At 34.2% G+C, this 24874-nt stretch overlaps 1 protein-coding gene across 5 annotated transcripts in view; it reads right to left on the bottom strand.

Annotated features, from left to right (window-relative positions):
- Positions 1-24874, bottom strand: part of Gphn (gephyrin) — a 598126-nt gene that overhangs the window by 68023 nt on the left and 505229 nt on the right. For all 5 annotated transcript variants that reach the window (XM_076850343.2, XM_076850346.1, XM_076850344.1 and 2 more), the window contains 4 exons: positions 19310-19402; positions 7125-7180; positions 2661-2780; positions 1035-1093 (listed from right to left, as the gene is read on the bottom strand). In XM_076850343.2, the coding sequence (XP_076706458.1) occupies positions 1035-1093; positions 2661-2780; positions 7125-7180; positions 19310-19402 (328 nt within the window). The remainder of the gene's footprint in view (positions 1-1034; positions 1094-2660; positions 2781-7124; positions 7181-19309; positions 19403-24874) is intronic.

Raw genomic sequence — 24874 nt, forward strand, 5'->3', positions numbered from 1 at the left:
CTAAAAACTGTATGCTTTTTTAATTTTAAAAGTTAGACACACAACAGAAGACAGAAATAAGATTTTTATCTATTTCTGCTAAACAGAAATTTTACTTCATTTATGAAAATTATTTTACAGATTGCTTTGTAATATACTATTGTTAAAAATGTCAATTGCAAACTTTCTCTGGTATAAGGCAAAGATTTATATAAAAATATCTAATGGCATTAATAGAGCTAGATAGATGTTTAACTTTGTGATGAGACTACACAAAGAGGTTATAGTGATAGAAGTAATTGACCACTTAAGTTGGTCTTGATCTGAGGTGACAGAGGTCTCAGTTAAGTTGCAGAGGGTCTTGCTAAGTTGCTGAGGGTGGCCTTGAACTTGTGATCTTCCTGCCTCAACCTCCCAAGTTGCTGGAATTATGGGCATGTGCCACTGTGCCTGTTTTGATTATTTCATTTTTTAAAATATTTTTTATTTTTTAGTTGTAGTTGGATACAATTACTTACTTATTTATTTATTTTTATGTGGTGCTGACAATCTAACCCAGGGCCTCACACATGCTAGGTGAGCGCTCTACCGCTGAGCCACAACCCCAGCCCTTGATTATTTCATTTTTAAGGGTAGTTAGTGGAGGATGTGCTATCAGACAATTATGTGAATACCCAGGTCTGGGATTATCTGTGTTACTACAAATTTCTAGATAACCCAGGGGTGGGGTTGAATATTTATGGATTATCTAGGGGTAGAATTAACTGTGGATTATGTATGCTTATGATGACTTTACCTTCTCATGTTGGTTTTGATTATTTCATTCACCTGTATCATCTTCATTAAAAAGTAGGCAGGGAAGATGTTGGATATAGAATTCAGACAATTCATTTTGCTTCTTGTTAAAGCTTGAAAGCAAACTATTATAAATCCATAGCTATAGCAATTATGGCTACTTGCTATAGCTATGGATATGTAATAGTTATATGCTCTCCTGAGTTTATGATCGTGTAGAAATGAAAGTTGGCTATATATTCTGTATATAATGAATTTACCTGATATCTTGGCCTGGTCGAGCCTGCACCAGAATTCGCACTTCAAGTTCTTCAGTACCCTATAATAAAAGCAGGTCTTATAATTTCAAATAGAAAAATCTAACAAAATTTCTGTAGAATTAAGTTTCTCTGACTTTTGTCATCAGATAGACCCAGAATATGTATAATTACAGAGAAACACAAAACAATCTGCTAACTCTTTGAAAATACTAAGAATTTCTAATATAGGTTCCTAAAAATGTAGTAGTTTGGTGTCAATAAATAAATAAACATTCTCTATAATTTTCATGCTTCTAAAAATATATCAATTCAAATATTGAATCTTACTTGTGAGTAGCATTTTCAAGGAGTGAATATGTAAATATGTGTGTATATATATGTATATACATACATATATGTGTATGTATATGATATATGCCTACCCTAATACGTAAAATGAAGATGCATAAAGGAAATCTCTCCCTCTTCAGTTCCCATGAATCGCCAATTCAAACCATGTTGAGGTTCCCAAACATCTGCAGAAATTTCAGTGAAGGACTTAAAGTTTGCCTGAGAGTAGATTTCTATAAACTAATAGTGATCATTGATTTTATATTTATTGGCTGTGAATAATATCGTGATATTGAAACTATGTCCTGTCATCTGGCAGTCTAACGATGCATGTGTCCTGGGTTTCAATGGTCTGCTGGCTTCCCTGATGCAAATAAATCCCTGTGTGGACAGCTTTAACAGCAGGCACTGTGATGTGTATGCCAGGAGTTGAATTTTATAAGCTGTGCATGTGGAAAGGTGATTAAAAAGAAAATCTCCAGAAAAATGGCTCTCAGCAAGACTGAATTTTACTATCTCACCAATCTAGGAGGATATATATATCTATTTTTAACCTCTGCTTAAAAAATAAGATATCTTAAACTTCTTCACAAAACAAGTAAGATTGCCAATCATTAAAACCTCACTTGAATCTTCCCTACCTGTATTAGTGGCTGATAATTTGGCTTCAATAATTGCCACTAATTTTAGTGAGAAAAAGGCCTGCTTAGAACACAAAACATCCAAGCATCCTTTATTTGAGAAAATGGGTTGGGGGTATTTGAAACTAATATATATTTAATATTTCTAGGCTGTCTTTTTGATAGTATAACTTTTTCCTGAACTGAAGAAAATCAAAGGAGAAATGGGTCATTTGGTTGAAATGTTTGGCTTAGTGTAATATTCAAGAACTTGCCCAAGGGTTCCTAGTTGAATTCTTCCTTATTAAATTCTGATTTCATGAACTCCATCACTCACATTTTACAAAAGCTGGTTTCAATGACACCCTTCTGAGCTACAAGGCACATCAACTGTTAAAATCATTATTTTTATCACGAGTCATTTTCTTTTCCTTGTTTGCACGTGAATCTTCTTCGGTTACTCATGTTTCAAATTTAGCTATAACAATAGCATAAAAGAACCCTCCTATGACAAAAGATTGATTTTTGAATGTTAAAGCAATTTCTTATTTATTGGAGACCCAAACATTACATAACCCCTCAAACTAGATTAACCTCATCAACATTGCAGAAAATGGGTGTGACTTCTTATATTGCCTTAGGAACAGTAACATGGTAAGACCTGGTGGTTACGTACATCATCTGATTCCCTGATAAGTTCAGTATCTTCCACTTGCACTACTGCATCAGCACCGCAGGGGATTGGAGCACCTGTTGTAACTCTCATAACTTGTCCTGGCATTACTGTCTGAGTTGGCTGGAAATACAAATATGAAATAGACTGTTGATTATCTTGCTGTTGCAAAGGAAAATATGCAGGGAATGTAACATTTTCAGATACAAACCATGAAAAAAAGTCTTATAGTGTTATTCATTTTGGGCCAATGTAATAGATCTTATCTACAATTAGGTTCGCTCATACCCAAGCTGACTTTATAGATACTTTAAGGTAAAAACTATTAGATATCTTTCTTTGCACCCTGTTCTCCTCTTGAAGAACTGTCATATTTGCCACTATTGTTTCTCATTCAATAATGTGAACCTTCTTAATGTAAGTGATTTGACAATCTGTAAGAAAAAAAAGTAGGCCATATGATATGAACAATTCTGAAATCCCAGCACCTTTGTAATGTCATAAACTTTTCATGTTTGACAAATGCAGTACTTTATTATCTAAACTTCCTGGCTAAATAAAGGCAAGTCAGAAAAGCATTTTAATTATTGGTCTAGAAAACTTTCTAAAATATATTAGTTCACTTAATTAATACTAAACATCTGACAAAAGTAATAACATCATTTAAAAATGACCCAGTGTTTGTAATGATCTGTATTAAACATTATTTTTTAAATTTAAAAATAAGAGTTCTCATTTGGTTGGTATAAGAGATAGGACCTGCCCTGCTAACTTCTCACTGCATGAAGAAAAGCATATTTCTGTATGATTCACCTGATAGACTTGATCAGACTTTAGGAAAATCACTTGTCTGAGGCTATGATTTAGGTCAGATTTGGAAAAATGAATGCTTCAAATTTTCCCTAAAAGAAAATCCTCAGACAATATTAATTTAAAAGATATCTTTTTAAAGACATCTGTTTAATAAGTATTTAAAATGTTAAGTCGTTATAACAAGAATATACTTATCACTATTGAACTATATGCTTAAAAATGGTTAAACAGGACTTTTAATGTAATGTGTTTTTAACACATGCACAAACCTCTCCTTCTCCCTCTCTTTCTGTCTCTCTCACTCACACACATACCACTTAGGGATTGATTAAAGAAAAATACCCCACCTCACCACTGAAAGTACAATCAAAGTAAAATTAGATATTTATTTGCTAGAAAAGCTTTAAAAACCTCTCTATAATATTATTGTCATAAACTATGCCACCAATTACTAGTGTTTATTGAACTCATTGTTTATGCTAGGTATAGTATTAAATGTATTATATATTTTAGAACATAAAATCTATAAAGGTAGAGATTTCTTTCACTTTCTGTTTGCCTCTCCTGATCACATCATCTTATAACTTCTGCTGTGGTCAAAAGGGCTGAACTTGATGGATTGTTTTAACCAGGTTCACATCGCTTTGGCATCTGTCTAGATTCAGCCAATGGGAGAGGCTAACAAGAGATTAGAGGGTAGAAGAGAGAGACAAGCAGAGTTTTCATTTCCTTTGTACTTTTCCTGCTGGGCTATAGTTTGGTAATGATTAGGGCACCTCTACTCAGTGAGAGCCACAGCCCCTTTGGGTGGTCCTGTTCCACAGCTATGAATCTCTGGAAGTTCAGATACCACTATTTCACTTTACTCTTTCAGATCTCGAGGTGGTAAAAGAACCTTACTGCTGTTAACACCAAGGTGCTTACTTCCCTTTGCTGGGTTCCCTTATCCTTATCCATATTTTGGAAATAGTTCCTGCATTAATCTTCTTTAACCTCCCCTTTTCCAGACATATTGCTTTATCATCCCAAGGCTTATAAGTGTCTAGCACATAATAGATAATCAAATATTTCTAGATTGAATGAATACTCAATATCTTATTATCACAATTGCATTAAGTATGTGCCTGGTTTCTTGGCTTACAACTCCATTTTTCTCCCTGTTTTTCTCTCACAGTCTTGGAAAAAGAGCTGCTTGGGATCAGATCTGGCATTAAGTTATGTAACTTAGCTCCTTTTATTCTTTATTTGAACAAAAGACATTCTAGGATTATTCACAATTATTATATTTTAATGTAATTTTTCCACCAAAATAATGCATAGAATTTAAAATGAAAAGTTGAGGGCCCATCATTTTTAAAAAATTATGTTCTTCAATTCCAGATACCACATATTGTTTGGGGCATCTCTTAATCCACTATACATAACTATTTTGCGGTACAGTATTTTTTTTGATGAAAAAGCATTTAAAATTTTCATATAATATGTGCTTTTTTTAGAAGAGGGATTACTGCCAAATTATCTTCTGAGGATTTGGAAAAATGGCATTTAAAATAGGCCTAAAGAAACTCTTGGTGGAAATTGAATTCTGAAGTGGATTTCAGGGTAGTTGCTGCTGAAACTGAACTTTGTTAGCCTATATCTTTGCCTCAAAGTAGTCAGAGTCAACGTGCTGTATTCTGGAAATTTTCTTAAAGTTTTATTGTGTTTTGGCCTCTAATTTTCTTTATTCTTGGCTTAAAACAACTCTTATGTTTTTTCTGTGATTAAGAATAAAAACATTGGCTTTTCTCTTAGATCAGCAATTCTAAATGGTAGGTCAAGGATTCCTACCGGATGACATATATTAACCCCATTTTAAAGATACTGGATATATAAAAAACATTTATATATTCACTTAGGTAGACAATATAAACAGCAATTGAATGAAGTCAGTTAAAATGGTGCATTCCAGCAATATATGCAATATTTCCCAATGATTATTAAGGTTAGCAGTTATTCTCTCCTTATTTTTATATGCTTTGTATAAATGTAAAAATGGTTGAAATATGACTTTTCCTTAATGAAAGTACTGAGTTTGATTTTTTGAGCTTTGTTTAAAGATAGTACTTTATAAACACAATTGTGCTAATCAATGAGCACAAACTATAAGTGATTTAAGGTCAAGTATTTTAGTACATCAAGAAATCATTTTATAAAATCACTGCCTCATTGTATATATGGCATTCCAATGGTCAAGTTTAAGTACTTTCAGTAGGTGAGCAGTTTGGCTCTTGCAAGTTCTCTGAATTTGCTATAAAGTATGTGTGACACATTGATTATAGATAAAGGGCATTATAGATAATTTAAGGAGAAACACACTTTGAGTAGAGTTTTGATTTTTTTCTTGTAAAAGTTTTATAAGAACTTATAAGCAGTTTTATAGTTCTTTTCTTCTAGGTCTCTAGCATAGGTGGCGGTCTTAACTACTAGTTTAATAAGGTTTAAGAGGTTCAGAAGGCCCCTAATCTGCTGTTATGGCTACTACAAATAATTTGCAGTTTCATAAGCATCCCATGTAACTATTTTTTAAATTCACCTCTGGATCATTGATTCATGTTGTTCTCTCTGCCTAGAATCCCCCTTTCTCATTTCTGCTTTTGCAGAACTCTAATAAGGTTCTAATTCCATCTCTCTACCCTGATTATGCTGAAGTGCTCAACTTCCGTTTTGTGGTCCATTGAACTTGAGTGATACCATTACCTTAACACTTAATATATTCTCTTACATTTAGTTGTATATGGTCTATTCATAATAAGAATAGCAATTATGTATTAATGTATTCTTATCTCCAGAACCTAGCAGCAGGTATACACACACATAGTGTCCTTGATAAATGATGGATGGATTTAACTAAAGATTAGGCAAGTATTCCTTGAATAATTCCTGCTCTGTGGACTTATTATAAAAATGATTTCTTTAGATGATGGAAATAGGTACCAAGAAGTAAAATAAATTGAGCGTCACAAGGTAAGTCATTTATAAAAAAGAATCAAGCCTAGCTATTCTTTCATTTGCAAAATGGTCATAGAGACTATAGTCAGCTGTGTGCAACATGTCAAAAGTCTTATAACTATAGTACCAGGCTTAGCTGAGGTTGTGGCTCAGCAATAGACCACTTAGCTTCCTCTCCTAGGCTAGGATACTCAACCACTAATATAAAGCACTCATAAGCGCTGTATAAAAATACAAATGGAAAAAATATACAGACATATTTTTTAAAAAGGTGGCAGTTTGCAAAAACTATTTCTTCCTTGGCTTAACATGTGCTTTCATATGTATCAACAATAGGAGAGGTTAAGGAAACACACAGAAAGATGATGCCAATAATAGTGACCCTAGTTTCCTTATTATAGCATCCATGCATTGAGGAGATCCAGTTCTAACCAGAAAAATCAGTATTTTTACAGGAAGAAAGAATCACTCAATCACAGGGCTAGAGGATTCTCTAAGAGAGACTTATTTTGGTTTTCCAGGTTACCATTCTTTCAACTCTTTGATAGTCTTTTGAGTAATCCTTCTCTAAGATCTTTCACAATGCTCATAGGAGTTTAGAATTAGAGCCCCAAAACTCATGAAGCTGAAATCACTAGTGTTTTTCAGGTCTATAAATCTTACCTGTTCACCAGCTTGGGATTCCCCAATGATGAAACGATCTCCGGGGCCATCAGCAGCTGAGAGATGGAACAGAGTCAAAAATAAACATCAGTATGGACCTATACCAAGGAACAATAACCTAGATTTGGGATTCTAAAATTTCACTCAGATTATGTGATAAAGTTTCAGTAAAGTGGGATATATTTCTGTTTTCCTAGACTAGATAATGGCTTTGTTCTTACTGGTTTGATTTTTTAAGTCTTCAACTCCCAAATACCAATAGAAGTGGTCCTACTTGTGTCTTTTCTTGGTGTCACAGGAGATTCTTCCTGTCACCTCAATTTCCATACTTGTGGGCTTCCAATAGGAGGTTCTTGTAGGTTATTATTCTAAATAAAGAATCAATCACAGGACTGGAAAATGCTTGAGGGGCAGTCCTGAATACCACCTTATCCATGTGCATGTATTTGTGATAGGTATGTGCATACTAATGGATATCTATGTGAATCTTAACACTTAACATATCATACTTTTCCATTTTTCTATAAATTTATTTTTATTTTTATTTTAAACATCAGAAATTTATTGGTTGCTCAAAACATTACATTGATCTTGACATATCATATATCATACATTTGTTTCAAATGGGATATGAATTCTTATTATTCCCCCATGTACAGACTGCAGGATCACGTTGATTATACAGCCACGTTTATACATACTGCCAAACAAGTGTCTGTTATAATTTATTATTTATCTACTATTCTTGTCTTCATAATAACCAAGTGAAGTAGGATGAATATATGTTCCTTTCTTCATTCTACAGCTGAAGGAAATCACTTACAAAATGAAGGAATTCAGACAGAAAAGATTTAAGTACCTAAAATAAATTCTGGTCAGTGGTAGATGTAATACTAACATTCAGCTCTTAATTCCTAGCACAGTATTTTTAAAAATTATGCATCAGAAATTATGTTACTTCTGAACCAGAATACACAGGCGGTACTGAATCACATTTTCCACTGCACATTTATTTATTTATGATAGTGCTGCAGAGTAAACCCTGAGCTTTGCTCATGCTAGCAAACATTCTAATACTGACCCAAACTCCCAACCCTGGCTATTTATTTTTAAATTGGAAAAGACATTTCCAGAATTGGGTGGAAAAAACTTCTCACCCAATCTTTTTCTCTTTGTTACATACAGTATAGTAGTGGTTGGATGAAAAAATATTCCTGGAAAACTCAGAAGGGTTTTACTGATATATCATTTGGGCTTCAGACCAATACTACTGGCAAGGAAGTGCCTATCTAATGAGTTTTATGATCATGACCTTACCTCTATGTCATCTGTGTGTGGCAAGAGTTTGGGGTACATATATAGAAAACATAACACCTTATGTATGAAAATTTTAATTGTATTTGCAATAACACTGATAGATAATAAGGCAATTTGTCTTAAAAACATGAAATTGTTTGTTCTTATAACTATAAAGTAGAATTTTTTTCTAAAGTTTTAAATAAAATACTATACATAATAAGTGTTTTGTACAGATAACTTTGGTTAACTTGATGGGGATAGGGATAAAAATTAACATTGGATTTTTCTATTGCTAAATGTACTTTATAGATATTATTTCAGTTAATAAATTCTTGGATTTCTTGTATTTTCTTGAAATCCTGTTATGTTTTAGGTGTTCATTATTATATTATAAGAGTGATGCTATTTTTTTTTCCTTTGGTACCAGGGATTAACTCAGGGGTACTTGACCACTGAGCCACATCCCCAGCCTTATTTTGTATCTGATTTAGAGACAGGGTCTCATTAAGTTGCTTAGTGCCTTGCTTTTGCTGAGGCTGGTTTTGTTGAGGCTGGCTTTGAACTTGCGATCCTTCTGTCTCAGCTTCTCAAACTACTGGGATTATAGGAATGTGCCTTGTGCCTGGCCTATGATGCTATTTTTATTGTGTCATTTTCATGATTTCCATTTTTAAAAAATAATTTTTAAACATAAATTATTTAAATAGTGATAAGAAGTCACTTCTTTAACAATTAACAACATCTTATCAATGTTGTTTAACCTATTCTCCATTTATTTTTGCAGTATTTTAAAGCAAATTATGATTTTTCTTATGGAAAATAATTAACCCGTCATTTATCTTCCAGAATTCCACACTAACTGTACCTCCAGTGTGAATAAATTTATTTTTAATTGTTTCTCTAGTAGAGAAATAATTATCAGCTTGCCACCCTCCAAATAGCCTAGATATTTTCTCTTTTTACTTCTTGCCCAAGAGGAATTAGTATGTTTTTAGATTAAAACAAAACTGAATCTGAATCATGATTCTGCCATTGGCTTTAGGACTTTCAGCAAAATTACTAAAACTTCAGTTTTATTGTTGATAAAAATGAGGATAATCATACTATAAAAGTAACACCTTTTATTGCTTATTCAATCCTCTTATTTATTCATTAAATTTCTACTGTCTGCTATTCTGTGTCATACTAGGGTCTGGGAATAATGTAGAGTAAAATCAGATATTATATTTCTATTTTAATGTAGTTCCAGTCTGTTACAAGGTTTTTCAAATTCTGGGTCACAAATGAAGGTGGGCAATAAAATCAATTTATACTGTATATTCTAGGCATTCTTACCTTCTAGTACTATAGTTCTAGTACTATATTTTTCTAATTAAAAAACATAAAAAAATATATCTCATAGGCTGAGCATGTTGGCAATGCCCATAGTCCCAGCTACTCTAGAGAGTGAAGCAGAAGAAACACATGAGCCCAGAAGTTTGACACCAGCCTGGGCAACAAAGAAGACCCTGCTTCAAAAACAAAACAAAACAAAACAAAAGTCTCATCATCCCGGTAAGAATGGTTAATGTTTCATGAAACCTGTTTTTGCATATATATATATATTAGTGTGTGTGTGTTTGCATAGGTATATACTATTGGCTTATAATGTAACAGAACTCTATTAATATAAAGTCACTGATTTTGTGGGGGGAAATAGGTATGAATCAAATAATCACATTCATGAATATATAAGTACAAATTTGGAAAACCATTCCAAAGGGGAAAAAATGGTTTTATCAGAGTATACAATAAAAGTACCTGAGCTACCCTGGAGGGTCAGGGAAAGCCACCCTGACAAAACGATATCTGATTTGAGTATGAAGGATGAATAAGAACTAAGCAGGTAAGGGGTGTGTGTATATGAGGGAGAGGGAGATGCTCCACGATTATGTACAGAGAGCATTATGTTTAGGAGCCTATGGTTAATTTATACTGTTTACTCTAGGCATTCTTACCTTCTAGTACTATAGTTCCTTGAGTACCAAGATGACTCATATTTCAGCTCCATGACAGGCTATTTCTACTACTTGCAGTATCCTTTCCTTGTGTTTCCTTCTTTTGGGTGGGGGTACGGGGGATTGAATTCAGGAGCACTTGACCACTGAGCCCCATCCCCGGCCCTATTTTGTATTTTATTTAGACACAGGGTCTCACTGGGTTGCTTAGTGCCTTGCTTTTGCTGAGGCTGGCTTTGAATTCGTGATCCTCTGCCTCGCCTGCCTCCTGAGCTGCTGGTATTACAGGCGTGTGCACTATGCCAGGCCTTATCAGTGTTTCTTGATTAAAGACCTCTTAGCTTTTAAGACTCAACTCAAGTGGCACCTTCTTTATAAAGTTTTATCTGATTACCCTCCCCTTAAGTCACCTACTTCCCCAGGTATTCCAAAATAATTCTAAGTATGGCTTCAAAAATGTATTTGCAGTTATGTGCTTACTCATTTCAGGGGAATCCCTATATTTTGTCATACAATAGATGTTAAATAAATGTTCAGTCACAGTGTAAATGTCCAATAAATAGTATCTTAAGAATCTTTTTAGAGGCCTGGCATGATAGTATATGGAAAGGGGTATATATATCCCCCAAAGATAAACTTAAAATAACGCTTTTTATTCTTAACTTTTAAAATTTGGATTCATCAGGACTTAGTGCTGCGGAAAGGCATATGTATCCAAAAAATGTACATAAGCCTAAAGTACTTTGGAAAGATATTCTAACAGGACAATGGAAAGGTCCTGACCCAGTGATTGTCTGGAGTCGGGGCTCTGTTTGTGTGTTTCCACAGGGAGAACAGCAGCCTATTTGGATTCCAGAAAGACTAACTAAAACGATTTCTACAGATCGAAAAGAAGATGATTTGACTCAAATCCATAACAGCTGATATCCAGAACTCCAGCTTGGCCATTCTTACATCTGTGACAGTGATTAACCAGGATGCTTTTTTCAATATCTATTTTATTATTGCATTTTTCCCACATCATAAGGTTCTATTTTATTTTTTGAGCTCATACAAACCTAGGTTAATGTTTTTCTGAGTTTTATTTTTTGACTGTGGAGTTTTTAAACATTGCAATGGAGATTTCACCTAGGTAAAGCTACAAGGCCTTTATTATTGTCTTATGTGTTGTACTTTTGTGTCTTGTGTTGTATGTCTGTGTGTGCGTATGTCCATATTTCATATATGAGGAGCGCTCATGAAAAATGGATCCAAATTATTATTTTTTTTATTCACGTGATTTAAATGGCTTAATTTAAATTAGGTAAACAGCTGTTAAGGATTGTTTTTAAAGGTGGTTAACAGATCTGCTTGTTTACTAATTTAAATCAGGTAAACAGCTGTTAAGGATTGTTTTTTAAGGAGGTTAACAGATCTGTTTGTTTACTTTCACCTTTCCTTTTCATTATATTTAATAATTCTTTTCAGGATAATGTCTCTTTAGCATCATTGCCAGAATTCCTATCTTCATCCCAATGAATATAACTCAACAAGTATGCTCAATCAAGGAGTCAACTTACTTTGGGAGGAAACGGACTTTGGGAGGAGACGGACACATTGATAGATTCCTCCACTTTGAACCGCTTGCAGAACTTGCCTGGACTATGTAACTACGTTTAGTGCAGCAAATTGTGGTAATGCTGGCATATCTTTGCTGATGGTGTCACCAGTGATGCAATTTTTATTTCCTTGCCAGCGCACCACATGTTAATTGTGGTAATGCTGGCATATCTTTGCTGATGGTGTCACCAGTGATGCAATTTTTCCAAAGGAACTGTCAATTGGCTTGGTGTCGTGGCATTTCTGTATCCTCCTCCCTTCTGCTAGTGATGGTCTAAAATTTGGGGGCCAATGGCTATATGCTGGACCGGTAGTCAGTGACGGGTATGATCCAATTGCAGTGGCATCAACCTAAGACAGGAGGCTGACGCCTAAAGGTCAGTTTTCCGATGACGGGTAAGGACCATATGTTGAATTGGACAACCTACCAGGCATGGTCCTTAAGCCACATTAACCTCACTCCCCCACTGGCACCAAGGCCAAATTTGGGGGCCAACAGAGGTGAGGCAAAGAACCTCACCCCCCCACTGGTGCATAGACCTATCCACAAGTATGGCTGTATGCTGGACTGGTAGTCAGTGACGGGTATGATCCAGTTGCAGTGGTATCAACCTAAGACAGGAGGCTGACGCCTAAAGGTCAGTTTTCCGATGACGGGTAAGAACCATATGTTGAACTGGACAACCTACCAGGCACGGTCCTTAAGCCACATTACTTGTTGTTTAATTAATCAGAAGGGGGGAGATGCTGGGAGCCATCAGCCAAGTAGGTATGACAATTTCCTTGCCAGCATACCCCCATGTTTCTTTAGTGGAAGGACTCGTGGAAATAGGACATTTTGCAGCTACATTGCATGTAAGGTGACCTTGCTCAAGGACCAGGGCAGATCCGTGTTTAGGGTGCTCCCGGTTTAGCGTAATAGGAGATTAGGGTGTTCCCCGTTTAGAATAGGGCGTATCTAGCTGCCTGAGTTCCTCTTGAGTTCTTAGGGTCAGACAGTATATTTTGGGAGACAGAAGCCCGGTGGAAGTGTGGATTTGGGCAGAGAACGTGGATTTCCCCAGAACGTGTTTGTAGAAGGCCGGTGTGAGATCGGGAATAAAGAATTGCTGTTTGAATCTACAAGCTGTGTGGAGGCTCGTGATTTGTGCCCAGCCAGAGAGTGTGGCAAGTATATGCATTAATCCCAGTGACTTGAGAGCCTGAGGCAGGAGGATTGCAAATTCGAGGCAGTCTCAGAAACTTAGCGAGGCCCTAAGAAACTTAGGGAGAGCCTGTCACAAATTAAAAAAAAAAACACAAAACAAAACAAGGGACTGGGGTGTAGCTCAGGGGTAAAGTGCCCCTGGGTTAAATCACTAGCACCAAAAATCCTCAAACAAAACATCAACAACAAAAACCCACCAAACCTGGGCTGGGATTGTGGCTCAGTGGTAGCATATGTGAGGCCCTGGGTTTGATTCTCAGCACCGCATATAAGTAAATAAAATTAAAGGGCTGTTGACAACTAAAAAATATTTTTAAAAACCCCACCAAACTGAAACAAACCAAACTAAACCAAAAACTCTTTTTAGAAAGATGCAAGCAATAATAGTTTACAATAATAGTTTGTTTTCCAGTGGTAAATGTATCTCTATATTGCTGGCTAAGGAAGATTCAGTCAACCAACAACATAGAAAGTTCTTGTTCCCAACAGGAGTTATTTTTATCATTTCCCTTTAACCATGTTTCCTAAACTTTAATGTTCATCCAAATTATCTGGGGAACTTGTTAAAATACAGATTCTGGTTAGTAAGGTCTGGGATTAAGAAGGTGATGCTGGTCCTTAGACTTCCCTTTTTGAGGGGCAGAGAACTACAAAATCAATTGAATACAAAAAAGGTCTAACTAAAAAAAAAAAAAAAACAATAAAAATTAGTCAACCACAAAAGACTTTATTTTACATGAACAATAAGCATCCCTATTTTCTTACAGACACAGAAAAAAAATGATCAACCTATTTAACTTGATGATAGCTGATTTTAAAATATGTTAAAATACTTTTTAAAAAAGCTTCTATTTTCCAAGATGAATTCTATAAGCTAAGGGGGGAAGGAACAGAAGTGGAGGTTTGGTGGCACATGAACCTAAAGCTTGGAAAAAAAAAACTAACCACTGTATGCTATCAGAAAAGATAGATGGGGCTGGGGTTATAGCACAGTGGTAGAGTGCTTGCCTAGCATGTGTGAGGGCACTGGGTTTGATCCTCAACACCACATAAAAATAAATAAAATAAAGGTCCATCAGCAAATAAAAAAAATAAAAGATAGGTAGATTCCAAGGATTTCTGTAAATTCCTTTTCCTCCTAATTCTGACATAACTGCTAATAAGTTTTCTTTTCTGCTTTGTAACTTTAGAATTTAATTTAAAGGAAGTAATAAAAGCAACATAAACCAAACTCTAATAGTACATGCATCATATAAATAATGTATAAAGCTTAAAGTTAGATCTTGAAATTGCTCTCTTCTTCCTCCTTTTTTCATGTCCAGAAAACACTTATCCTTTTTTTTTTTTGCACCTGGGATGAACTCAGGGGTACTTATTCACTAAGCCACATCCCCAGACCTTTTTATATTTTGTTTAGAGACAGGATCTCACTAAGTTTCTTAGGGCCTCACTAAATTGCTGAGGCTGGCTTTGAACTTGTGATCTTCCTGCCTCAGCCTCACAAGCTGCTGGGAATACTTGCATGAGCCACTGTGCCTGGCAACACTTTTACTTTTGTTCACATATTTATTTCAAGAATTTATATCATTTGACATAAAATTGATTCTAGGAGATAACTATTCATTGTGGCACTGTATAGAAAATAGTCATCTTCAAAGCATTTGCCATAGATTTATTCTTTATTTCTTTTTCCAGCACCATATGTAATCTCTCCTTAAGCCTCTTGAAATACTGTATAGTTATTCATTTATTTTCAATAATAAATAATTTCATCATTTCTATGTTAGGACTGAATAAATTGAGGCTTCTATAAATAACATAACTTTCAGAGATCCTAGAAAATATTTTTGACAGAGGAAGAAGGCAGAAGTGTTAACAATTCATCTGCTCTGATTGTGAAACTACAACTGTATGATAGATTGATAAATCAAGATTACAGGAAGAGTTTGGGCAGGGAATGTGAAAAGAGAAGGTAACAACACTGGGGTGAAAGGGTCAATATAGCAATTACGTGGGGAACTAAATTGGGGAAATTGTTTAGAGTTTTAATTGTACTGTTTTTTCTTATGGACAAGTGGGAGCTGGGAGTAGGATAAGAGAGAGATATTTGGTATTCTTTTCCAGGGGAAAATGCCTGTTTATTGTTACTATTGGGAAAGAAGGTATTTATTTCCTCAAATATAGTATTTTAAACTCTCTAGAAATAACTAAAATTAATTATTCTAAGTTATTCATCACATAAATAATATTCCTCTTTTGCATCTGAGTATTCTACAGTGGAAGGTCATAACAGGCTACCAAATGGGTTGAAAAACCAGATGAGGCGGAAGATGATTCAAATAGAATAGAAACCCTGAGACATGAACATCACTGCAAGAATAAGAACTGATTCTAAATCAGAATGGTTGTGGACTGTTCATATTGAATTTTAGTGTACTTTAGCATAATGGATTTCAGTTAAACACATAAACTGTTAATAATAGCCAAGCAGTAAGATAATGGGTTGTTTCATAATGTTCTTTTTGATTTTCTGATTAAAGTATTTTAAACCAGAATGTAAAAAAGAAAAGAGAAATTAAAAATTTACTCAGACGGCAAGAATTTCTCTTAATATATCCTTTCAGGATTGTATGTTATACATGGTTTTCATAATAATTCCTGGGTTATTAAAATAGTCCCTTTCTCTAAATGATGCCAACACAAGTTCTGAAGGGATAAATCTTTCAACTTAAACTTTTTGAATAAATTTAAACTTGAGATTCAGAGGCATTTTTGCCTTTATTAATATCTAGGAAGAAACTGTGAGACGACAGGTACCCACATTGATACTAGTGGGTATAAATGCATCAAGAGGATGATCAGTGTGATCAGTGTTAAGGAAGAAATAAAATTTCAAAAACATGAAGAATAAAAATATTATAGTGATTCTAATTCTTAATATGCCACTTTCATCTTCTTTTTTTTTCTATTTTTATCTTTCAAATTCTCTCCTTCCTGAATATGGTTTTAGATTTAGTAGATCTTCCTGTTACTTATATCATTATCACTTGATTACTGCATTCCTGACATTCTATTCTTTCTATGTTTTTAAAAAATCTTTTTAAAAAAATTTTCTTAGTCACTTTATTACTATCTTAACTGTTCAACCCACATACCTTAAAGCAAGTGATCCTCCAACTGGTTTGGAGTTTTATCCCACATGTTTCTGAAGGATACTGGCTAATGCTTAGTGCTCCAGAGCAAGTTAGCAACCTCTTACACCTAGAGGGTTAGCAATGCTCACGAGTGCCACTGGTTATTACTGGAAGGCCTAAGGCAAAGGCAAAGGGGAAGAAAAAAGGGAGAATAAAGGAAGTGGGGAGAAAGGAACTGAGTAAAGGAAGACAGAGGTGGAGAGAAGGAGGTACACAAAGTAGAAAGTGGTAGAGAGCCATAACAATTGCCTCAACTTTTTTTTTTTTTTTTTTTTTTTGGACTAAAACACTGCCTGGGGTGATAGTATGTCAGTGAAGAGACTAATGAATACAGTTACCTTATAAACGAAAATCTTAATTACTAACAGAGTTTCTCTTCCTGAATTAGAGACAAAATATACACTGAAAAATTCAGCTTTGTTAAAAAAACGTCTTTTTGTCCACCAAAGACTATTGATGCTTCAATTATAATGTATAATAAGCATTCCTACTTTGAGATTTAACCAAATCCACAATAATCATGTTATATGTTATGTCTTTGTTATAAGTTCATATCTTAGAGAACTAGGAAAATGTTATGAGAAAGAATGTGAATCAGTTGCATGTTAGATAATATCTTGGACTTTTTATACTGTGAAATATCATTTGAAAATTTTCTTTTTGGGGAAATAACTAAAAATAACACCATTCCAAAACAAAAGAATAAAGAAGATACTGAATAGTAACTTTATATAAAAAAATTAATGGATTCTATAGTAACAGAAAGGCTCTTTTATGGCTCATCTGGGTTAAATTTTGGGTAACAAAAAAGGTAAGTGCAATGGTTTCTTTTTTATTGAGTTGCTTTTAGTTACCTCAGTTAAAAATTACAGAATAACATTCTCTTTGAGAACAATACTGCACAAATAATTTATTTCTCACTCTTCTACTGTATATTTCTCTAGTATTTCATCTGCTATAGTTGTTTTACTCTGTAAGTAAGAATTGTCATTTTATAGTAATACTGTATGGCCACAAATTATAAGATCAAAACTGAATTTAGATGGGGAATAAGAAATAAAAATAATCAATAAAGCTATGGGAAAAATAAAATAATTTTCTTTCTGGACAGTATTCAAATACTACAGAAGGAACTGATTTGAAAGGAAAAAAATACAAAAGCCATTAGAAGTTATTTATTTTGGCTTTCTCAGTTTCAGAAGTAGTCTGATCTAGTGATATCAAGCTAAATGAGGCACATTCAAGATAGATTTTTTTGGGAAAAAGTACACTAGGGGAAATTAAAATATAAAACCAATCTTCCCACTATCTTATTTACATAGACTATAAGAGTAAAAATTCAGATAAATATCTTTTTTCCAGAGATTTTTTAAGAAAACATGTTAATAATAATAATAATAGTAATAATAGTTATTACCACTAAACATTTAAAAAATTATTGAGTTTTTTTTGTGTGTGTGTGCCAGGCATTTTATAAGGTTTTCTATGGTCTTATTTAATCCTCAAAACAACTCATCAGAATAAGTGTTATTATAATTATCACTATTTTACAAATGAGAAAATCAAGGCTTAAAAATTTTGTGACTTTGTTAAAGTTACATAGATGATTCTAGTATTAGAACCCCAAGTCTGACTTTGGGCAAAGCCCATACATAGCCTAATCATTTGCTACACTGCCTTCCAATATAAAAAGATACTGCTAAGAAATACTAATAGAACATGAAGGAGATTAATGAATACATCTAATTACAAGAAAAAATTTACTTTAAGGATAGATGTGGTTAAAATAAAAAACCAAAAAGCAAGTAAGAGAAGATACATATTTAACTGACATTAAAAAGGAATTGGCCTATGAGGAAATAGACATGTTTAACCTTAATGAAGTATTATAAAATATATACCTGTACTGAAACATTACATGGTACTCCAATAATAGTATAGTTTTTATGTTTTAGTTAAAAATAAATAAATGATTGGACTTTTAAGCAATGCTGATAAATCAAGAAATTTTTTAGTTTTCTTTGTTATAAGCCTTGAATCAATAATTAATAATGTAATAATGATGTATTGTTATTTTGAAGTTGCTGAGTAGATTTTAAGTGTTGTATCACAAATAATAAGTATATTAGGTAATGCATATGTTGATTAGCTCTATTGAACCACTGTACAATGTATACATATTTCAAAATATCATGTTGTACATGGAAAAATAAAACAAAAACAAAAAAATCCAATAATAGTTTCTAAGCAATTTAGTTTATTTTCATTTGGGGTTCTTAGATTGGATTTTGGGTAGGCATGTGCTATTTAGTATTTGCTTTTAAGCTTTATGCAATCTCAGGCAACTCTGAGGGCATGGCTGCTAGTACCATCTGGGGCTCCAGAGCTTTGAAATATGGCATCTTTCAGAGAAAGGTTTCCCTCATACTTGCTTTACATGAAGCCCTTTACTAATGTTTGAGTTTGAAGCAAGAGAACAGACTATCTCACTTAATGCCTGTGTTGAGAATTGGCTCACTTTCTTGAGACTGTATAGACATTTTCAACAGAGAATATTTAGAACACTAGACAAAGACTGATTTCTGTCTGGCATGTGTAGGGGTCAATAAATAAATTATAGTAACTGTGTTTTTATTTGATCACTATATATTATTTGTAAACAAGAGTTGTCTTATAACTATCATATTTTCATTGAAAAGTTTTAATTATGATTGTGCCATAAAATTCATAATTGTAGATAAGCATGATTATCTGTGAATTTAAGTTATTCTAACAATCACAGGGGAAATACACATAACAGTAATTGATTGCCTGGGCTGAGACAAAAAAATGAAAAGAAAAAAAAATACAGCATGAATATGATGAACTCAAGTAAACAAAAACATTTACCTCGGACAGCATAGCCATCTTTTACTGATGCTGGGAAGGGGGGTAGGTTGTCTTTTGCATATACATCTTGAGCAAGGACTCGCCCCATTCCATCTGATAGAAAAAAAGGAAATATGAATATTGTTAACAATGGGGTGAGCAAGCAGTCTTAAACAAGATGGGTGTGAATACTTGTCTGACACCACTTATGATGGGCTCAGTCAGATTTCCTGATTTCAGTCCTAGGGAATAGGAGACAGAAAGAAAAGATGCATCCTAGTACTTAAAATAAAAGATTACGTTTAGTTAACCATAGTAATTTTGCAGAGATTATATAAATGTGGGTTGCTATACAATCAACAAAGATGTGCTCTGATGATGTGTCATTATTTCTTTAAAAACCCAAATACGATGTTCTTTAAAAATAAAGCCAAATCTTCAACATTTTCATATCCATTGATTCAGTAATTTCCCTTCTAGAAATCTACCCTCAGAAAATAGATTAATTTTGATGCACATTTATTTTTAATTTTTAATTTTTTAATATTTATTATTATTATTTTTTTTAGTTATACATGACAGTAGAGTATATTCTGACGAATTTAAAAAAATATGGAGTACATCTTATTCTAATCAGGTTTCCCAGTCTTGTGGTTGTATATGATGTGGAGATTCATTGTGGTGTATTTATATATGTACACAGGAAAATTAAATCAGATTCCTTCCAGTGTCTTTCCTATTCTTATCCCCCTCCCTTTCCTTCATTCCTCTTTGTCTAAACCAATTACCTTCTAATTCACACCCTCCTCCACTTAATTTGGTTAGTCTCCACATATTAGAGAAAAATCTGATCTTTGTGTTTTAGGGATTGGCTTATTTCACTTAGCATGATAGTCCCCAGATCCAGCAATTTACCAGCAAAAGTCAGAAAGTTATTCTTTTTTTTATGGCTGAGTAATATGTCCATGTGTATACATAACACATTTTCTTTATTCATTCATCTGTTAAAGGACACCTAGGTTGGTTCTATAGCTTAGCTGCTGTGAATTGAGTTGCTATAAACATTGATGTGGCCAGATCATTGTAGTATGCTGATTTTTAGTCCTTTAGGTATAAACCTAGGAGTGGATAGCTGGATCAAATAGTGGTTCCATTCCAAGTTTTCTGAGGAATCTCCATACTGCTTTCTAGAGTGGTTGCACTAATTTGCAGTTCCACAAGCAATATATGAGTATACCTTCTCCCCCACATCCTCAAACATTTGTTGTTACTTGTATTCTTGATAATTGTCATTCTGACTATAGTGAGATGGAATCTCAGTGCAGTTTTTGTTTCTTTTGTTTCAATTTCATTGATTTCAGCTCTAATTTTAATTATTTCTTGCCTTCTACTGTATTTGCTGCTGATTTGTTCTTCTTTTTCTAAGGCTTCGAGGTATAGTATGAGGTCATTTATTTGTTGGCTTTTACTTTTTTTAAGGAATGAACTCCATGAAATGAATTTTCCTCTTAGTACTGCTTTCATAGTGTCCCAAAGATTTCGATATGTTGTGTCTCAGTTTTTGTTTACCTCTAAGAATTTTTTAATTTCCTCTTTGATGTCTTCTGTAACCCTTTGTTCATTCAGTAGCATATTGTTTAATCTTCATGTGATGTAGGGTTTTTCCTTTCTCATTTTATTATTGATTTCCAATTTCATTCCATTATGATCAGATAAAATGCATGGTAGTATCTCAACTCCTTTGTAATTGCTAAGATTTGCCCTGTGACATAATATATGGCCTATTTTTGAGAAGGATCCATGTGCTGCTGAGAAGAAAGTGTATCTGCTTGATGTTGGGTGATATATTCTGTATATATCAATTAAGTCTAAGTTATTAATTGTATTATTGAGCTCTATGGTTTCTTTATTCAACTTTTGTTTGGAAGATCTGTCCATTGGTGAAAGAGGTGTGTTAAAATCTCCCATGATTATTGTGTTGTGGTGTATTAGACTCTTGAACTTGAGAAGAGTTTGTTTGATGAACGTAGCTGCACCATTGTTTTGGGGCATATACATTAATGATCATCAAGTCTTGTTGGTGTATGGTTCCCTTGAGCAGTATGTAATGTCCTTGTTTATCCCTTTTGATTAACTTTGGCTTGAAGTCTATTTTATTTGATACAAGTATGGACACCCCTGCTTGCTTCTGGGGTCCGTATGAGTGATATGATTTTTCCCAACCTTTCACCTTCAGTCTGTGTATGTCTTTTCCTATCAGATGAGTCTCCTGTAGGCAGCATATTGTTGGATCTTTTTTTTTAATCCATTCTACTAGCCTATGTCTTTTGATTGGTGCATTTAAGCCATTAACATTTAGGGTTACTATTGAGATATGGTTTGTATTTCCAGCCATATTTGGTTATGTACGATACTTAACATGATTTGTTTTTCCTCTATGCTTAGTTTTTCCTTTACTGTACTACCTCCCGCTGTTGGTTTTCATTGTTATTTTTCATTTCCTCTTCCTGTAATGTTTTGCCAAGGATGTTTTGAAGAGTTGGTTTTCTAGCTGCAAATTCTTTTAACTTTTGTTTATCGTGGAAGATTTTTATTTCATCTTCAATCCTGAAGCTTAATTTAGCTGGATACATGATTCTTGGTTGGAACCCTTTTTCTTTCAGCATTTGAAATATGTTGTTCCAGGATCTTCTAGCTTTCAGAGTCTGTGTTGAAAGATCAGCAATTATTCTGATTGGTTTACCCCTAAATGTAATCTGCTTCCTCTATCTTGTGGCTTTTAAGATTCTCTCCTTATTCTGTATGTTGGGCATCTTCATTATTATGTGTCTTGGTGTGGATCTCTTATGATTTTGTATATTCGGTGTCCTGTAGGCTTCTAGTATTTGGATTTCTTTTTCATTCTTTAAGTCTGGGAAGTTTTCTAGTATTATTTCATTGAATAGATTGCTCATTCCCTTGGTTTGGCCCTCTGTACCCTCTTGTATCCCAATAACTCTTAGGTTTGGTTTCTTGATGTTATCCCATAATTCTTGGATGTTCTGCTCATGATTTCTTAACATTCTTGCTGAGCTGTCTATGTTCTTTTCAAGTTGAAAAACTTTGTCTTCGTTGTCTGAAGTTCTATCTTCCAAGTGTTCTACTCTGCTGGTAATACTCTCATTTGAGTTTTTAATTTGGTATATTGTTTCCTGCATTTCCAGGATTTCTGTTTGTTTGTTTTTTATATCCTCTATCTCCCTATAGAGTTGATCTTTTGATTCTTGGATTTGTTAATTCATTGTCAAAATGATTTTTCATTGTCTGAATTTGATGAATAATGTCTAACTTGAAACTCCAGATCATCTGAAGCATGTATATCCTGAACTCTTTGTCTGACATTCCATCAGCTGCAGATATTACCTTGTCTAATGTTGAATTGACCTGAATTGTTTGTGGTCCTTTCTTTCCTTGTCTTTTCATACTGCTCATGATTCTTTCTAGCTTTGTGAAACTGTTGTGCAAATGTTTTTCCCCTTATATATTTGTATTGTTCTTGTATAGCTCCAAAATCCCTCTTTTGCGGAGAAAGACAATGTTAACAGATCCCAATATCAACAGTACATTATCTAAGCACAAGTTTTCATTATTAATACATTTATAGTTAGATTCTAAGACTATAGATATTGGTTTTAATTATTACTTAAGAATACATTCCTTAGTTTCATAAAAGGCGTACCATATCTGGTGGCATATAGAAAACTTAATTTCAGACGAAGGATGTTATACTTAGAGGGAAAGGAGTGAGGGTATGAGGTTAAACTAACTTAGCACCTTTGGAGAACTCTAACCACTAGACTGGTAATTTATGGAAGAATGTATAGACTCAACCTCCTATTTAGATAGTTACCCTATGTATAGATAGCAAAAGTTAGGAGGTTGAAAGTGGGATAGAGAGAATACGAATTAAAAAAAAGAAAAAAAATAACAAGGAAGAAAAGAGAAATAATAGAAGGGAAAGGGAAGTAAGATAGAAATAAAGAAAAAAAATGGGGGGGAGGTGGGGTATATGCAATTCCTCTATATTATATTACTTTGGTAATTCAGTTGTTCATGCACAGTTCTTGGTTTCACATATGCTGAAGTTGTGGAAGAGAGAGAAGAAAAGAGAAAGAGGGAAAAAAAAAGAAAAAAAAAAGACTCTCAGAACACTGTTTTCCTTGCTTCCAGTAGGTGGCGTTGTCTATTCCTAGCTTGAGCCTCTGTATTCAGGGTGGTGGGTATAGCCAGTGTGAAAGGAAATGAGCTTCCACCTGTATCTTCCCTACTCTAGTCTCTGAGGTAGAAACCAGGTGCCTGTACAGTTGTTGTTTTGCATTGATAGCTACAACCCCAAAAAGCTTGTGGGAAATATTTTGAGTTATCGCGGCTAAGGGTGGGGGAGTTGGAAACCGGGTACCTGGATCAGCCGCAGAACCGTGCTGGTAGCCACACCCCCTTTGATGGATTTTAAGGGTTGATGGGCTTCCTCCAGACTAGCACTCGGGGCGGGGCCTGACTTCCGCGCCTGGCGTTTTCCTGCTCCGGTGTGGCTGGGCGGCTGGCCTCAGTGCAGTTTTAATTTGCATTTTTCCAATTGCTAGAGAGGTTGAACAATTTTTCATATATTATTCACATAGTTTTTCTTCTGTAAAGTGTCTGCTTAGTTTTGGCGCCCATCTATTGTTTGGGTTATTTGATTTTTGGTGTTGAATTCTTTATATATCCTGGAGATTAATGTTCAGAGGTGTAGGTGGCAAAGATTTTCTCCTATTCTGTAGGCTCTCTCTTCATGCTCTTGTTTCTTTTGCTGTGAAGAAACTTTTTAGTTTAATGACATTCAATTTATTGATTCTTGTTTTTACTTGTTGTACTTTAGGAGTCTTGTTGAGGAAGGTGGTTCCTAAGCAAACAAAAGCCTTCTACAGGGCTTTTGGTCTTTGATACACTTTGAGTTGAGTTTTGTGCAGGGTGAGAGATGGAGGTTAAATTTCATTCTACTATGTATGGCTTTCCACTTTTCCCACCATCATTTGTTAAAAACGCTATCTTTTCTCCAATGTATGTTTTTGGTGCCTTTGTCTAGTATGAGGTTACTGTATTTATGTGGGTATGGCTCTGTGTCTTCTCTTCTGTTCCATTGGTCTTCATTTCTGTTTTTATGCCAATACTATGCTATTTTTGTTACTATAACCTGTGGTGTAATTTCAGGTCTGGTATTGTTGTCTCCTGCTTCACTTTTCTCACTAAGGATTGCTTTGGCTATTATGGGCCTCTTACTTTTCCAAATGAATTTCATGATTGCCTTTTCTACTTCTATAAAGAATGCTATTGGATTTTAATAGGAATTGCATTAAATCTATATAGCGCTTTTGGTAGCATGGCTGTTTTGATAATATTAAGCCTGCCTATCCAAGAACATGGGAGATCTTTCTGTGATACACATTTATTTCAGAGTTGTTTACATTAGTTCAAAAATGGAAATCAAAAGAGCAATAATATAGGTATTTAAAAAAAGGTCTATCCTTATGATTAAGTATTATGCTGCCTAAAATAATACTTACAAAG

The sequence above is a fragment of the Callospermophilus lateralis genome, chromosome 3 (assembly GCF_048772815.1).
Source record: "Callospermophilus lateralis isolate mCalLat2 chromosome 3, mCalLat2.hap1, whole genome shotgun sequence".
NCBI classification, from domain to species: Eukaryota; Metazoa; Chordata; class Mammalia; order Rodentia; family Sciuridae; genus Callospermophilus; species Callospermophilus lateralis.